Raw genomic sequence first — 15581 nt, 5'->3', positions numbered from 1 at the left:
GTAATGCATAAAATATATGTAATATATATGTAATATATAAAATCACCCAATGTCTTTGTATTTCAAGCCATATTTATGTAATTGAAATCCACTTTGCAAAGCAGTTTTTAGTGTGTTTCAATTAACACTGCACTATTAACTTTAAAAACATCCTTAAACATCCTTTACTTCTTTTCAAGTTGGCTAAAATGTCCTGCATTTTAGCCAGCAGCTGTTTACATTACTAAATAAAATAATAAAGATGGCAGGGTAGGAAAAGAATGTAATTACAACTTCAGAACACTAGCAAAATTGGCTTGCCTTAGATATGCCCCAGACAAACCAACCCACTATTATTTGTACTAATTAGGAGCTTCAGTAGAATGCTAATCAAGAGCTCAAACTCAATTTTTCAGTAACTTCCTGCCTTGGACAATTTCTCATATAACTATACCAATAATTCCAACCGGGTCTGGAAAATAAAATGAACTAGTTCCAGACATAACAGGGAAAGAAAAAATATTGATACATATTATATTTAACCCTGTCATGACAAAAACAGTAAGGGAAAAAAAAAAACTTTTATCTTTAATGAAAGAAGACAAGGTAGGGTGGGTTTCCTATGAGCACATAAAACTACAATATGCCAAAACCCTTCACAAGAGTCCTTTTAGGTAGAACATTCATTTAAAAAAATTATCTTTACTCTTGTAATTTTTCTGCTTACTGACTTTCAAGTAAAAGCCCATCATGAGCACATAAAAATTCCTATGCAAGATACATCTCTACCCATATGAAACTAGTAAAAGATACACAATCAAAATAAGTCTCTTCCTGAGTGGCTTCCAATCTGAATAGAATTTAGAGTATTTAAGAGGGCTGAGAATAATTCCTGCCAGCCTATAAAAGGCCAGTGTGGAAGAAATAGGCGTTTTACTGTCGAGTACCAGTCCTTAGAAAGTTTTCCTCAGGCAGGGTAAACAGAAGTTTACCATCTTTTCAACAAAAGCTGAAATCCCCCCAAAAAATCCAACAGATATCCTCCTCACCTATATGAAGTTTTCAAGACAAAACATATAATAAAATCACAAATTTATAGATTCAGACACATAGCTGGAATAATCAAAGGTGCAGATTTCCAAAGGAGGTACTGCCATCATCACCACTCTCAGTTACTGCATGGTCAGCACGAAGAGTGGCAGAGGGAGACACACATTTAAATATTGTGTTATTTTCAGAAGTTAGCTTTGGCTGAACTGCTGCAATATGTATATTTTAGGATACAAACAGTTCAAGACATTTTATTTACTGAAAGCTCAGACTGGTAAGTCTGAATGGCACGAAGTTAAGATTGTAATCCTCAAAACTCCTGCAATCTGTATTTAATCCGGACTCCCCATGCATTATAGCATATGTCAAGTCAAAGACATAATGCAATTATTTCAGCAAGAAAATAATTTGTCAGGTGTACTCTGAGGTCCTATTGGATAAAGAAAATCACACACACCTAGGTTCCTCTTAATTTCTTCCACAGATTTCTGATATTAACTTTTCAGCATCTCTTTCAAACACATGATAATTATTATGCTTTCTGTCTACATAATTAAAACGACACTTCAATTTTCAAGAGAATTTGATTTAAAAAAAAGTCTTAAAATTACTTAGAGGTGTTTGTTCAATTTATTTTTTCTTTTTTACATGTTATTGAGTGGGAGAAAAGTACCACTTTTTTCTTTAATTAATGATACACAAAGGGATTTGTCTGCAGACTTATTCTCTGATCAGAGTCTAAGGGGACTGAGAAAGACTGACTGACATAACTGATATAAAGTGATTCATAAACACAGAAGGAAGTCAGTTATCTGACAGCATCTCTGAGATCAAATTCACTAAACAGGTCTGGTTTAGGCTAAAAGGATAAAAAAATCCTCTTCATTTCACAAAGGTCAAACCATCAGTATCTTTCAAAGAAATAAAACTTTCAAAACCTCTCATTCAAAAATATTATAGCTCTTCACAAAGGTCTACTTTTTCCCTATGACCCTGCACCAGCATTGTATAACTGTGTAGCTTTAAGTCAAAAGGACTGATTTAATAAAAGAAAAATAGCTAACATGAGTCCATAATGGCTTCCAAAGCATTCTCACGATCAGACCACTGGCACTATGAAAGAATTGCATAAACTCATCCTGAAGTGCCAACAAATATAGCCCTTTGCAGGAATAACAGAAGATTCTACTCAATAGAGTGCAAGGACAGTCTATTTAGTACAGCATTTATCCATTAAAGTTACTTATTAGTAATTGCTGAAGTAAAATTAATCATTGTCACTTAATTTAGAACATTATTAAGTTCAAATAGTACACATAATTGCCTTGTAAAATTACTTCACTTCCAATATATTTAGGCATAAGCATTTGCACAGCTTTTAACAGAACTCAAAGACTTCAGCAGTGCCTGTCAAAAAAAATCAAAATAAAATCTGGACAAAAGAAAACCTGAAAATTTTCACTTTTCATTAGATACCTCCAAATCAAATTTACAGTCATTCTGTGTACAAAAACAGACAACTATCAATGTTTTCAGTTAACTCACATTTATATTTGAACTACAGCACTTGTAGCAAAAAGTGACTTCTATTCTCTTACCACTAACTGCTGCATGTTGCTTCAGATATTCCCTTCTGACATTTATGTTCTTCACAAGGCACTGTCTAGCATGAGCTCTTCTCTCTTTCACGGGATCTTTTGCACACAGTGCACAAATAGCCATATATTCTAGTGGCAGCCGTAGTCTAGAAAGGCCTTTGTGAAGTTTCTGAGCAAATATTTGTCTCACTTGGTAACATTCATCCTATTAAAAAAAAAAGGCAAAACCAAAAAAAAAGATAACAGTAAACTTTTCTTAAAGCAATATAAACTGTAAAAAAAAGCATGGAAGCTCAGGTAAATATGCTAAAATCAATTAGACCTTGAAGCCACTGAAAGATAGGAATTGCAATAATTTTTTTAATGCCAATTCAGAGCAATTTAATTGAATTAATCAGCTGAAGCTTCCTTTAAGCTCAGAAGAAGAGCTGAGGTTCAAAAATTGTGCAGGAAGATATCACACTCAGGACCCAAGGCCTAATTTAGCATAGTAATAAGGCATGGAGTTACTGAAATTGTTTACAGTTGGGTCACTTACTTTGTAAAGCCAAAGATCTGCACAAAAGCATTTTAGCCACCAGTAAACCACCACATTGTTGATTTTGCTGCTATGATTTCACACATTTTCATCAAGACATTAATATTAACAACTGAATAAAATTCAACAGGATTACCAGATAAGGTGAAACACTGAAGAGAGTAGCAAGCATTTCCATTATGCTGTGGAAACCTATGCACTACAACTGACCATGGGAGAGAATTACTTGTGCTTAACAGCTGACAAACAACACAAAGTAAAACAATATGAAGGCAGCAATTGTAGTTCTACAGCTTATTGAGCAGGAAAGGCATGAATTTTAATTTTTTTTGTATGAAAATAACCTACATACACCATTTAATACATGACAAACCATTTCCTAACACAGGACAAGGAAGCTTAACAGAAACACATGTAGAAAAGACTTTGAAGAATACATACAGAAAAACTTAAGGTAAACAAGGTCACCAAAACAACTTGGCACATTTAACCTGCCAAAAAATAGGTCAAGAGGAAAGATTTATCTCTAAATACAAAGAAAAAATGTTAACAGGAGTAAGTAGCTATTTTAGTCAAATTATAGCTTTGAAGTCAGAAAGGATTGAAGCGGGTTTCCAGTTATCAGTCAGCTGAAGTGCAGAGCCAAAACCTAGCCACTGGAAACACTGGCTCTGCTAAATTTGCAAATGGCATAAAAGAAATCGTGTATTAGATAAAACAATCTTCCCTCTGCCTCCATCAAAAATGAAATTGAGAAGAAACTTTTTTCAATGAAACCCCATTTTCTCCTTTCCATGCTTCAAGCAATATTCCCCCTCTGTGGACTGAAATCCTGAAACACCTTCTGTAGCCAGAGCTGAAGTAACCCAATACCACAAACTCAAACCATGAGATCTGCTCATCATCTCTTGTCTTGGATTTGCTTACAGCAAAGCCACCCCCACAGGAGGCTAAGACAGAGCCCTCTTTTCCTCCTCAGCATCACCTAAGTCTAAAGCCTTTAGGAAGCTCAGAAGAGACAGATGCCTAGCTGCTGTTCAGCAGGGAAACATCTTTGTCTCAGAGGACAAGGGAGGTACAGTTGGTTGCTACTGATGGCATTGTGTGGCCAATTGGAATGGCTATAATTTCTTTATCTTTTAATATTGGGAATAAACTTAAATTGACTCAGTTACACTAGCTCACTAAGAAGAAGGGGACAAAACTTAACCAAGGTATGCTATTTTTAACAGCATACACAAACTCCATAAATTAATCCAATTTTCTATATCTACACCTTTAGATTTAATGCTAATTCATCATGCAAAAGTTCACCATTTAAAAGTAAAAAAAATATGTATTTGCAAAACATCATGTACCACTCAGACACAGCTCTGATTCATCAATTACAACACCTTGAGTTAACAAAGAAAACTGAAAAAACTCTGCGTAAGTTTCATTTGTCTAAAACAATCCCAATCTACAAGACTTATTCTAAATACAATTAAATTGTATTTTCAACAGCAAAGCTTATCAGGTCTTAAATCTGATCTTAAAGCTTGTTAAACACTGAAGTACTATCCTCAGTTACATTTCACTGTCTTTCAATATGAAGCTCTGATGACATCAGAATTTGTTCTGGAGATAAAAGAAGTCATCTGATCAGAAGTCAGATCAAAGAAGTCAGAAGCTTGTAAGACTGGCCAAACACATATGTAACTTATTTTAAAATTACTAGAACTACATGCATTTCATCATTATAAAGCCCCTGTTTACCAATGCCACTTTCACACAGCAATTAGTGACAAAATTTAATTATGTGTTCTGCACTCCAGTCATTACATATTACAAAACAGCAGCATCAGAGGGGAAAAAAGTGCCAGCACAGAACGACAGTAGAACCTATGCAACCATCACATGCCTTAAAAAGTAAGATTTTTCTGGTTTTAATCTGTTTTCTGATCTGCTCACTTAGAGAATCTTTGCTGTGAATTAAATAAGACAAAACTAGAGTTGGCCTTGATGTCACCTGATTTGTGGCTAGACTTGAAAGTGTTAAGAATAAATAAACTTTCAGACTATTTAGTATCTACCATCAAGAAATGGATTCTAATACTAACCACTCTAAGCATTAACACACATGTATGCATATGTGCACATGCCGAATCTCAAAAAAAAATACAGTACCACTTTTAAGTGAAAAAATTGTTGAAGCTATTACAGATACTCTGCATCTGAGCATCTCCACTGACAATGAGAAAGGAAATTGGAAAAGGCCTCAAAAAACATCTAGAAAAGTTATTTTTAAGTATTCAAAATCCATTAGGAGCTGCAGTGAAAATGAAAGGCAGAATTCCTGACCTGACAGAGCTTACAATCTAAATTCTAGAAAACAACTTAGAAAGTCACAAAAGGCAAAGAAGTATTAATAAATGAAGAGGGAAAAGTGACAGAAACGATACTACAAAGGAATAGATTCTCCTGGAAGTGATGACAAAGCATATGGATATCCACAGGGAGGGAATTACACACACCCAACACAGCTTTACACAGGACAAATCATGCCTGACTGGTCTAACCTTTTACAATGAACTGAATGTGCAAATGGATAAGGGATGAGCAATTGATGTCACCTACCTGGATTTCTATGAGGGCTTTGACACAGGTATACACAACATTGCTGTCTCTAAATTGGAGCGATATGAGTTTCAGAGATGGACTACTCAACTGATAAGAAACTGGCTGGATGGCCACATCCAAAGGACTGTGGTCAAAAAAAAATGATGTCCAAATGCAGATCAGTAACAACTGGTGTGCTCAGGGGGGAATACTGGGACCAGCATTGTTCATCTTTGTTAATTACACAGATAGAGTTGAGAACATCCCTCAGCAAGCCTGTGGATAACACCAAGCCAAGCGGTGCAGTTGATGCACTGGAGGGAAGGACTGCCACCCAGAGGAACCTTGACCGGCTTAAGGACTGGGCCCAGGAAAACATCAGGAGATTCAAGAGCCCCAGGTGCAAGGTGCTGCACCTGGCTCCAGACAACTCTCAGTATCCATACAGGCTGAGAGATGAAGGGATTGAGAACAGCCCTGCAGAGGACTGGGGTCACTTGTGGATGAAAAACTAGACATGAGCTCGCCACCCAGAAAGCCAACCACATCCTGGGCTGCATCAGAAGGAAAGTGGCCAGCAGGGTCAGAAAGGGGATTCTTGACATCTACTCTGCTCTCATGGGACACTCATCTGGAGTGCTGTGTCCCACTCTGGAGCAAGGGTTTTAAACTGAAAGAGGTGAAGCTTAGACTGGACACAAGGAAAAGATTTTTTACCATGAGGGTGGCAGGACACTGGAACAGGTAGCCCAGAAAACTTGTGAGGACCCCATCATTGGAGATGTTCAGGGCCAGGTTGGATGGGGCTTTGAGCAACCTGTTCTAGTGGAAGGTGTCCCTGATCACAGTAGAAGATCATCTTTATGGGTGTATCTTTATGGGATAATCTTTATGGGTTCATTCCAGTCCAAAGTATGCTATAATGCTACAGCAAAATGTGATACTAACTGGTTTATAAATGTTGAGAACCCTATCATGTTCTAATTAGAATCTTATCTCTCGAAGTTCCTTTTTGAAAATTCAGGGAAGGTAAGCGTTAAACATAAAAAAGGTGACAACACATCTGTTAGAATATCCACAAACAGTTAAGACTGTTATAGCTGGAAAATAAGTGATAAAATGAGAGACAGTGGAGGGTGAAGGGCCTGCACCTTAACATACTGAAAAGAGTATCAAAACAATGAAGCAAAATTCTGATAGGAACTACAAGGTTAACATTTGCAATAAAGATTTGCCACAGGAGGGAAATGACTGAAGAAATGAACAGATTTTGATCACTGGGTTCACAAGAAAACAGAACATGCAAACGCTACATTGGCAAGGCTACTTTGGCCTGACATTATCCAGCTTGAGTATCCTTTCCAGAGCAGAGACAGAACTTATTTGTCATTACACTGAGTGCCTGTTTTTGTCTTGACTAATTTTGTTCTGAACTGAAAAAATCCTTGTAACTCACTTTGAGACAAGACTAACATTTCTATTCAGTTTTGGAATAGGAAAACTGAAAAGCAGAATTTGCTTTGGGTGTGAAGACCTCCAGTTATTACCACTGAATTCCTGCTGTAGTTTTGCTACATTTCATTTGCTTAAGTAGTTTAAAGCTTTGTTCCATTTCTCTTGCTTTTCATAGCATTTGGGAACTGAGTAAGGGCTCCTTTTCATAGGAACACAGAAGCTTACAATCCACATAAACATAGTTAAAAATAGGGACTGTCTTAGTCTGGTACAGGAATGATTATTCTAGCCTGAAATCAACTTGAAGCAATTTTTGAAACTAAAAAATATACTCTGTATGAAAGTAAACAATATCCACACAGGAGCCATACTCTGTATTTTCTAACATAAATGCCAATTTATAGTCTTCTGACATTTAAAATGGGTTGCAGCTTTTAGCTGGACACAGGAATTAAGATTTAAAATGGCATTCCAGAGGATTTCTTGACTTCTGGAAAGCCAGGAGAATACCAGCAGCTACACAAATAACACCAATGGAAGTCTCTTCATGACCACCTTACTCTTGGGGTATGAATCAATTTCTGTACAATTTGCTAAGCCTACAAGCCAGAAATAGAGAGGGTCCCTATATCTCTACTTAAAATTTGAGTTATTTCCTTACTATGGGTTCACAGGCAGAAGTTAAGGATGAAAATTCCAGCATCTGCTAAGGAATATCTCTCTATTTCTTCTAATATTTGAAGTATGTTAATTATTTTTGCAGACCTCTGCATTCCAAATGTATTCTACCCAAGTATTGAGAAACCAAGGTGACTGTTTTTACCACAGTTCAACATACTTTAACATCATCTCATTTTAACTTCTAGTAATATTATAATGCAGCTGGGGTATTACTTAAATACATCCTGCATTTCTTAGTTTACCAGTATTCTAACATTTGACTACTCTAAGTATTCCCCCAACTGACAGCCCAGTAGTAGAGATCTAATTCTCATCTACAATGAGTTTTCAGGATTATGTAATGGAGAAATAATTTCATGCCAAGGCTGAATATATTGCATAAAACCAGATTCACAGAAATAACATACAGAACAAACAACTATATACTCATACATCTGCTGATAACCCACAACACTCAACAATTTCCTTACATTTATGGCTAGTGCACACAGCTGGTATTGTTCTAAGGTGATGATTTCGTGGTAACAAGGTTCTTGTGCCAACTTCACAATAGCATTCCCTGCAGCCAGCCTCAAGCGAGACATGTCAGGTTTACTGAAAAACAAGCACATGGATTGTGAAGGTTATTTAGTAAAAAAATTATGTAATTATTTGACTTAACTAAATCTAATAAGTTTGCATCACTGGAAAAACAAGTACTTCAAAGGAAAGAAGTTTCTGTGAACTTAGCCACCCCCGTGCTAGCAGAAGCAATTTCAAACCCAAAATAATTTTCATGGCACCGCATTTTATAGCCTATTCCCACTTACCATTACCTGGTCCCAACCTGGCAATAAAAATTTTCAATCAAACTTCCTAAAAGTTTGTGAAACAGTTCTAGCTGTGAATTGAGCCAAGACAGGACATACTGCCCCTCAGAGACCACATCTAGCAGTAAGATACTTCTGTTCAGCTTGCTGGTCCCCCTTCAGCAGGAGAGTCGTGCCAAAGAAGTAGCCCGCTCATTTCTAGTCCCCAGAGTTGCCAAACTTTTCTAGCTCAAAATCCATGCTTCAGGCCAACATAAATTAAGATTAATTAGACACTGTAATACATGACTAAGTGAATTTTATTTTAAGACAATAGCAAAATGTCCTTTGAATGCAACCACTGAAAACGCTGTCTATCAGATGTGTGGCAAATTTTCTGTAGCACAGAACTATGACATTCGAAACTCCAAAAGGTTTTTAATAATTTTTCTCTTGGTGAGCATTAGTTTGTGAAAAAAATGCAGATGGCATTTCAAGAAAATCTCAATTCAACTTCACATCTAATAGCAATACTTTCAGCAACTGCTAGTATCCTCTGATACTGAAATAGTCTTATTTTATGCTTAGTATTGACTAAAATCAAAGATACTACAAAGATATGCAAGATTAAATCTAGTTGTTCTACATAACCACAAACAGAAAATTTGTATAATCTTGAATTTTGTAGGACTATTTATGACTTATAAAATTAAAAAGAAAGACTTGGAAAGGACAGTTGAGATACTGTTTATTGATAAAATTAGATATTAGAAAAATACAAGACTGGTGAATTTAACCTACACGTGATTAACATCTTGAAGAAATCAGTTGTTGATTTAAAAGCAACTCAAGAAAGTCATCAATCCTACTACTTCAAAGTGTGAAGGATGAACACGAGAAGAGATTTGTTGTCCAAATGGGACCTTGCCTTCACCTGACACTCCAGGCTGAACCATGCTTTGAAGTAAAAAAAAAAAAAAAATTCCCTTACACTGTCACTGAAAGGTAGAGTTGTATGGATTTCAAGAGGCATACAGGCAGAGTCACTTTTAGGGCTGATGAGGGCAACAACACTGAGAAGATTACAACATGACTGATGGCCTCAACAGCATCAAAGGCTCCTGAGCCCTGCCACTTTCACTTAATTCAATTATGCTTAGCAGATTCTTAAACAGTGTTTAAAAGACAAGTGCAAGCCATGAACACTAAAATTGACTCACACAGAATGACCTCACATCAAGTACAATCTAAAAGGTTATGTTCTGTACTGAATGGACAATTTTACTCTTTTCAAAGCCTACTTGAAGTCAGAAGGAGCAGTATCAGGTTTGCACATAAGGGATGCAGAAAGCATTGTCAGAAAGAAGATATCCTTATTGCACTCAATGGGTGAAGAACAAAGGTCAGGAAGTGTCAGCAAGTTCCATGCAGAACTAACAGGCCTGAGACATCATCTCCTCTGCTTCAGGTTTTGAGAGTAATTGTAAATGTAAGCAGCACTGCTCACACAGAGACAACAGACTGGCCCTTCTACCAGTTTGGAGCTTTCCTGAAAAGCAATAGTGAGAATCACAAAATAATTATTACATGTCCCATCAACAGGGCTCTTGCCTCATTCAGCAGTGGGTGCACATTTTCCCTAGTCTTCCTTTTGTCATTTATTTACTTAGAGAAGCTCTTCTGGTTGCCTTTGTCACTTCTCACTAGATTTTATCCCATTTGGGATTTGGCTTTCCTAACTGTATCTCAGATGGTGTTCCCTGTATTCCTGCCAGATTACCCATCTCTGCTTCCTCCCTCTGTATACTTCATGCAACCATAGAATAGTTGGGGCCAGAAGGGACAGCTAAAGCTCATCTAGTCCAGCCCCCTGCAATGAGCAGGTACTTGGAGGCCTGTGCAACTTGACCTTGAATGTTTCTAGGGATGGAGCAGCTATTATCTCCCTGGGCATCCTGTTTCAGTGTTTCATCACCCTTACCGTAAAAAAAACATCTTCCTTCTATCTACAGGCTCCCTTTAAGTAATGACAGGTCACAATAAGGACTCCCTAGACCCTTCTCCAGGCTGAACAACTCCAGTTCATTCAGCCTTTCCACATAAAAGTGCTCCAGCCCTCTGATTGTTTTTGAGACCCTTCTCTGAACATGCTCCACCAGGTCCATGTGTTTCCTGTGCTGAGAACCCCAGAGCTGGGTGCAGTACTTTGCGTAGGGTCTGAGCCTCAGAGAGAGCTAAGAGGCAGAATCAAATCTCTCGACCTGCTAGCCACGCTTCTTTTGATGTGGCCCAGGACACAGCTGGCTTTCTGGGATGTAAGCACACATTGTTGGCTCATGGCCACACTTTCATCCACCAGTGTCCCCAAGCACTACTCTGCAGGGCTGCTCCCAATCCCTCTTTTTGTGTTTGAATTTTGCCAGGAGCACCTTGCTCATCCAGGTACAGTTTGCTGAAGTATCCATCCGCTTTTTCTGCTGTGATCACTCTTGAGTACTGAGGGGTGATTTTTGAATACTAAGTAATTAGCTTTCTTAGGCCCTTCTTCCCTCCAGGCCTTATCCTATGGGACCTTACACACACATTCTTGTAGAGACCCAAGATTGTTCTCCTCAAGTCCAGTCCAATCTTCCTTCTGATCCCTTTTTTGACCTCAGGATTTTGAACTTCACCATCTTAGGGTCATTATAGCCAAGGCTGACTTCAACCTTCACATCCCCAGTAAGCCCATCTTTGCTGGCAAGTATGAGGTCCAGCAGAGAGCCCCTTTTCCTCTACCAGTTGTGTCAAAAGTTGTCATTGATGCTGCCCTGGATTGTTATGCACTGCTGTGTTGCTCTTGCAGCAGATATCAGAGACGTTAAATTTCCCCACAAAGGCCAAAGGCTGCATACATTACGTTGTATTCAGTTGTTTAAAGGCCTCATCCACTGCCTCTTCCTGGTCAGGGGTCCCACAGCAGACACTCACCAGGATGTTACCCAGAGCAATCTGCTCTTCAGTCTTAACCCATAAGCTCTCCATTGGCTCAACATCCATCCCTAGGCAGAGCTCCAAGCTCTGGAGATGAAGGGTTACCTCCACAGCAACATCATATGTCACTGCAGCTTTCTCCCTACCCTGAAAGGATCCCTCCCTAGCCATCCATTAACTTTATTTAAAAATGGAGAGCTGATCACATCATTATATAAAGTTTCTAGTTTATATAATTACTTTCTGAGTAGAAAAGGAGTGGGAAAATTAAATTTCTGAAACATGCACAGTAAGGAATCATCATTCCAAGCATGAAAACACACAGGGTCCACAGAACTGATCTATTCACTAACTACTGCATAAGCCAACCATGTGCTCCAAGTAGTCATGCTGAAAAGCTGAATTACTGCCACTCAACTCCCTGGCAACTACTATGAATGGTCACATTACAGAACTTAAAACTATAAAACAATTGTTTACAAAGAACTTTAGAACAGACTACACAATTGCTACAAAGATAATATACTAGACAGCTTTCAGATTTGCAATTTTGAACACACAATATGGTTCTATCTGCATAACTACTGTATAACATTAGCGCTACCTGAAAATCAGAACCTTTTTAAACATACTGGCACAATCTATCCAAGACCTTAATGGCTTTTGTAGACATAAATTTTCAATGTTTAGCAAGCAATAGCAGCTGACAACTTGTCACTTTTCCTACCACAGAGGATTAAGATACCCAGAAAAACAAGTTGTCTAACAGTCACCTAAAAGGTAACTTATTTAGAGATTTAATCCTGTTTACACATTTCCTTCTTGCTTTCACTTCTAGAGACCTCAAGGTAGATTAGCCTGCCTCCAAGCAGAAGTGTCTTGTGTACTAAGTATTTCCACCTGGTTTATACAACACACTATTATTCTTTAGTAGAAAGCCCACCCATTGGCATTTAGCATACACAGCAATTGGTACACCAGGAACAGCAAGCTGCATAAAAAATCAAAAACAATTTTCAGTGGGAAGGAGGAAGTTGCGCAGTTTGTTTCTGCTATGTGAGTAATGGCCTATTGAAGGGATAAATAAAAGCAAGAATATTAAGCCTAAAATTCAGCTGTGTGTACAGTGTTACAAAACCTGAGACTCAGCAAACTTACGTAGGAACCAGCCAAGCTTACTATCACATCTTATGAAATAAAATGTATAAATTGTTAAGCAGTCTAGCAGAATAGTTTAAACACTACTTCAATTAAAACTCTCCCCCCACTCCATCATCACAGACATGAAAACATCACCATCTGTTACATACCTTATTTTCCCCTGCTCTGTTAAATCTCCATCACTGTGTAATATTGTTGTTAGCAATCTCAGAGTAGAAGTACCTGACTTGCTGTGGTTGTTCTTCATCCCTAGCAACCATCGAACCATCATCTTGATGGCCTGAATCTGAAAAAAAATTTATACCAAAATGTCAAATCATATCATAAGCCACATTTTTAAAATAATCTTTAATTTAATCACATAGTATTTTTCCAAGTGCTTTTTGCTGGTACAAACATATGTCTGTCAGGACTGCAAAACATAATTTAAATACTGAAAGATAACCAGACATACTCTCACTAGACAACAACTTTTCACTGAAAGTCTCAATCATGTATTACAGCAAATAAAAATTATACATTTAGTCAAAGTTTGAGCTGCTTCTTCTAAAAGCAATCACATTTTGTCCTTTGAAAACATTTTCTTAATTGAGCTTACATCCATTAAATACTGTGAAATAGGCGAAACAGTTTATACTTGCTAAGAAAATGTTACTGGATCAAAAAGCAGAACACATTTTCATCTTTGTTGGAAGGGACTCACAAGGATCAACAAGTCCAGTGAATGAACCATATGGCGACTGAACCCATGACCTTGGCATTAAATTCCTGTGCCCTATATATTCTCTATTTATCTATGTCATATTTGAGTTTAAATTTAAGACACATACTTGAAAAAACACTTAATAGACATCTTGACTGTTAAGAGCAGCAATCTGTACTACAATAACTTACCCTAGTAAATAACACTTTTTTCACAGCTATTTAAAGAAAAGCCTCAAAGTCAGGGAGGGATAACTTGGTTTTCCCAATGGAAACATCAAGTGTTTTGAGGCAAGCTTCTGCCAGTATGCAGAATCCAGCAACTATCATGAAACACTGAATAATTTCACATTTCTTTAGTGAAAATAAAACATTAATTTGGAGATTAAGTTTGTTTTAGTATTTGAATCCCTTTATCCTTTCATATGACAGCAAAGACAATAAAGAAAACAAAAAAAGAGTATCTTCTTACAGCAAAATGAAAATGCTCATCTAAATCACATAGATGTCCTTTGGGAAAAAAAAAAAGGAAACCAAAAAAGAAACCAAAACAAAATAATGAACTCTGAAGATCAAAACCCAAAAGCTTTAGAAAACTTACACTTTTCATATATGGTAACTTCAAATATTCTCATTAGTGGGAAAAGCAATTCTAGTAACTTTTATATAAACATTCACAATATCAACAAATTAAATTTATCATAGCATAATTGATCTACTCCTTGAAACGAACTGACCAAAATGGTCCCATCAGATCTCAGTTCTAGGACTATCACTTCTATGTGAGTTTAGTTTTTAGGACTGTAGTCCGCTTGCTCCACCTTATTGGATAATACCAGTAAGCTGTAGGATGTCTGTCACTCCAGAACTCAAAATGCAAATGGAGTCTGAGAAGCAGAATTTGTTTTGCCCTCACTTTCAAAGGGTCTTCCACTGGAACAGCTGTAAGTATCTGCCAGAAGATTTTAATAGCATCAAACTCAATATAATAATTGTAATATAATAATAAGAGCATCAGATTTTTTCATAGCTCACAAATTCAGTTTCTTCATGTCACAACCAGGACTTGTAACCATTAGTGCCTCCCATTTGTTGGGAGGATGGAAATATAACAGCTCTCCTTGGTCTCCAAATAAATGACACATTCAGCCAGGGAACAGATACAGGCTACCTTGTCCCCTGACCAATTTCAGTTTCAACCTTGGCTTCTAGTAATTCCCTCCATAATGTCTTTTCCCCAGTGTTATTATCCAAACCTATTCTAGTCTTCCTTCCATGTAGTCAGGTCCCAGTCCCACCTCCTTCAGAATTTTTGTCTGACCCCACTAGTTTCCCTATTTCTTTGCTGGCATTAATGATATGATGACATTCCAGCAACCATTCAGAATTAAGCATTCCCATGAAATTAGTTCAGGGCATGAGAATTCCCCCAGTCACTATTACTGATTACCCAAAGACTTTGTTAAACATGAGTTTGGACTGCTGTCATATTTTAAATTCTCCCTTTGCAACCAAACAGTCTAGCTATTAAAAGATAATTCCAGTGGGAAGGAGTGTTAGGAGTTTTCCAGTTCAATCTCCTGCTCAAAGGAAGGTCAGCTATGAAATCATACCACACTGGTCTCAGTTTTATGCAGTGTGGTGTCTAAAGCCCTCCAAGAATGAAGACTGCACAGGCTCTCTTGGCAACCTGCAACCTCTTGCTACCTGTTGCATAGTCTGACTGTTCACAGGCTTTTCCTTATATTCAGTCTGAAGTTCTTGTTTCAATTCATGTTCCACGAGCCTAGAATTCTCCTCTGAGATGAAAAATTATTTTACACAACATGAAAAGAAAGTGAAAATGAGACATAGCCATATCAAAGACAACACTGTCTTCCAACTACATCACCATTATGGCAACGGCTGGCTAAGGTTTCTACTGCCTGAGGTTTCAGAGCTACAAAGGCTACAAGTTTGTCAGTAGTGGAAAACGAAACAAAGCCCAGTTTGAGCATAGAGAAATAGTATTAAAAACCTTATATTCCAGTTATATAGAAAGAAACAAGAAATATCATT

The 15581-nt window shown here is 37.4% G+C and overlaps 1 protein-coding gene across 4 annotated transcripts in view; it reads right to left on the bottom strand.

The window, feature by feature from the left end:
* PDS5B (PDS5 cohesin associated factor B) overlaps nucleotides 1–15581 on the bottom strand; it is a 97403-nt gene that overhangs the window by 16420 nt on the left and 65402 nt on the right. For all 4 annotated transcript variants that reach the window (XR_008435849.1, XM_053971106.1, XM_053971108.1 and 1 more), the window contains exons 23-25: nucleotides 12971–13107; nucleotides 8370–8493; nucleotides 2628–2832 (exon numbers count right to left, since the gene is read on the bottom strand). Coding sequence is in view for 3 of the 4 variants with exons in the window: in XM_053971106.1 (XP_053827081.1) it covers nucleotides 2628–2832; nucleotides 8370–8493; nucleotides 12971–13107 (466 nt within the window). In the remaining variant the exon portion in view is untranslated. The remainder of the gene's footprint in view (nucleotides 1–2627; nucleotides 2833–8369; nucleotides 8494–12970; nucleotides 13108–15581) is intronic.

The sequence above is a fragment of the Vidua macroura genome, chromosome 2 (assembly GCF_024509145.1).
Source record: "Vidua macroura isolate BioBank_ID:100142 chromosome 2, ASM2450914v1, whole genome shotgun sequence".
Classification (NCBI taxonomy): Eukaryota; Metazoa; Chordata; class Aves; order Passeriformes; family Viduidae; genus Vidua; species Vidua macroura.
This window is presented reverse-complemented; position numbering and strand designations above follow the sequence as displayed.